The sequence below is a fragment of the Phaethon lepturus genome, unplaced genomic scaffold (assembly GCF_000687285.1).
Source record: "Phaethon lepturus isolate BGI_N335 unplaced genomic scaffold, ASM68728v1 scaffold20513, whole genome shotgun sequence".
Classification (NCBI taxonomy): domain Eukaryota; kingdom Metazoa; phylum Chordata; class Aves; order Phaethontiformes; family Phaethontidae; genus Phaethon; species Phaethon lepturus.
In genome coordinates, this window is record NW_010531431.1 from 4,136 (window position 1) to 6,770 (window position 2,635).

At 47.0% G+C, this 2,635-nt stretch overlaps 1 protein-coding gene across 1 annotated transcript in view; it reads right to left on the reverse strand.

Moving 5' to 3' along the window:
* RAP1A (RAP1A, member of RAS oncogene family) overlaps positions 1 to 2,635 on the reverse strand; it is a 22,642-nt gene that overhangs the window by 891 nt on the left and 19,116 nt on the right. Inside the window, exon 7 of the mRNA XM_010284564.1 lies at positions 2,048 to 2,163. Coding sequence (XP_010282866.1) covers positions 2,077 to 2,163 — 87 coding nt within the window. The 3' untranslated portion in view covers positions 2,048 to 2,076. The remainder of the gene's footprint in view (positions 1 to 2,047; positions 2,164 to 2,635) is intronic.

Genomic DNA, 2,635 nt, shown 5'->3' on the forward strand with positions numbered 1-2,635 from the left:
CTTCTCTTCCTCCAATATTGGGGTGTGCTCCTACCATCCTCTGAGTTCAGAGGTACAGAAAGAAAAGAGACTTTGGAAACTCTAAGTCTTTAGGAGACAAGTTCTTGTTTTACCGTGACTGCAGCAGAGCAGTGACAGGCAGCCTCCAGCCTGTCCTTCTGCTGCGATAACGACAGTGCCCTTCCAACTCATCTGCTTTACAAGACAGGCAGCCTTCAAGGGGAGTGTGAATTCAGCAATGGATGAACAATTTATGGGAGAGGGATTTACTCTTTCATATTTCTGAGATGTCCTTAAAGTCTAATGAATTTGAGACCTCCCTGAGCCCTATTCCAGCTGTAACAAACAGGCAATGAACTGGGACGAGGTTTACAAAGAATGGGGAGACACTGTGAAGTATTTCGACCATCTAGAGCAGATCCGGGGGCATGGGTAGGAGTCCACGTTATGAGAAGTCTCATCAGCAATTGACTGAACGCAGCAACTCCTTTAGCAGTTGCTGATATTTTAGTGCTATGCTGCTGCTGACGCTGGGCTCTGCAGCGCAGGATCCCAGGCAGGAGGGCGAGGGCAGAGCTGCGCTGGGCCCGGCACGGAGCACGTCCTCCCCAGGGCTGGGGAAGCCCGTCTCCAAGAATTCATCCTGGCTGACGCCACCGTAGCTAAATTCAGATATGTCACCTGAGGAACAGGAAAAGCCACTTGAGACGTACTCTTCAATTTCTTTTCCTAAAGCCATTGTTTCCCCACAACCCTAAGCCATTATTTTCTGGCATTGAAAGCTCAGGATAAGAGTCATCAATCAATAAAGCACAAGTCACTAGAAGCCAGGTTAACTGCATGGCTCCACTTATCCTACCCAGGCTTCTAAATGGCCATCAACAGTATGAACTTTAGATCTGGCAAAGGCAGACAGCCATCTGTTTTCAGGAATTCATCCCTGAAATCCTTCTACGACCAGATGTTTGTTTTAAATGCTGTAGGACAAGGGCACTTGAGTTGCTTTGCCAGCTTCACCACACCTATTTATGAAACTAAAAAGCAGAATATAGAGCTTCTGACAGGTCACGGAAATCATCAGAAGCTGACAGCCTGTGCAGCCTAAGATGACGAAGGCAGCCGGCACACCCAGAGCGCTGCACTGACTTCATTCCTCCCCAACTCATCCCCACTGGGCCGGGCTGCTGCTCTGCCTCGCTGTGCTCGCAGGCTGGACACGCGTTGCGCTACAACCACCGTTCAGGGCAATCTGCCGGCTTTCTGCCTGTTTACTTCCTAGTGCTGAGATGGGCCACTTACCCTGCACCCTCCTCTGCCTCCGAACAGTGCCGTACAGCACACCCGTGTGCTAACAGGCTAACAGCTCAGGGGGCATTTCTGTCCAAACCTGATGCTGCAGAAATGATGTTTTCTTTCAAGAGTGTGATAGAACAGCTGTAAGCATGCAAAGCACCCTGCCAAGATACACAGGAAGATTATTTATAGCTATGTCCAACCTATAGGTTGGGGTGGTTTTTTGTTTTCGTTTTGGTTGGGGTTTTTTTTTGGTGGGTAGCTTTTTATTTCTGTGCCATTGAAATCCACGGCCCACCCAAACCAATTTGCAATTATCCCCATATCACCTAGGATTGAGATAGCAGCTGCAACACCACCACAAGTTACATAGATGCTACTAAATTTCAGCAGAGGATAAAAAGGAAGCAAAAGTGACCCATGGTGGCTCAGAGCACGGTGTCACAAGACAGAGGAAGAACCTGCAAGAGTCAAAAGGAAGCCCCTTGCCTGTCTCCATTAGTTCCTGCTCTGTTGCACTCATCAACCCAAGCAAAAGGGGAAAGGGAGAGAAGACGGTATTTCTCTGCCAAGGTCAGTCAGTAGAACTGTCTTTTTTAGAGTCCAACAAATGCAGCAGAATAGGAAGGAATTTTATATTTGGGAGTATACAGAAGGAAGAGGAGTGGAGGGAAGGGGAGCGAGTCCTCTCTATGCTGGGAGCAGCTCATGATCCCATCACCTGAGCTGTAGGTAGAACTCAGACACCTCTTACCTGGCTCAGAGCTGCTGCACGATGGGAGTCTAAAGCAGCAGACATGATTTCTTTTTAGGCTTCTTCTTTTCCACTGGTGTTTTTCTATTTATCTGTCTGACCAGGTCATAAAAGATCTGAAAATGAAAAACACAAACTGAAAAATCAAAGTGATAAAACACTATGCAAATGTCAAAAATTAGGCAGGTTGGCAAGCTGATACTCTTTCCTGCAGGATGCAGTCTTATAAAGCCAAATAAGCTGGTTGCATTTACTTAAACATGTTTCTCAAGCAACTGCTTATGGAACAAGAGTGTACAGAGCTCACATCAGCATGCAGAACATAAGGGAGCTGCAAACGCATTGTACTGCAGCACATGGCTTTTTCCTTGAGTTCGCATATGATCAAAGGCTTCATAAGAGCACAGCAACGAAATGGCAAAAAATCCATTGCTTTGGAAAAGTGGGAGAAAACTGGGGAATGACAAAAGGTTTTTTAAAAGAGAGGCATAATGTCCTTAAGGATGATCTTCTCACTAGTGCTCCGTGGGCTGATGTGTCGCTGCAGAGCATTGCTACACCAGCAGCAGCGTATTCTCACTGTAGGGA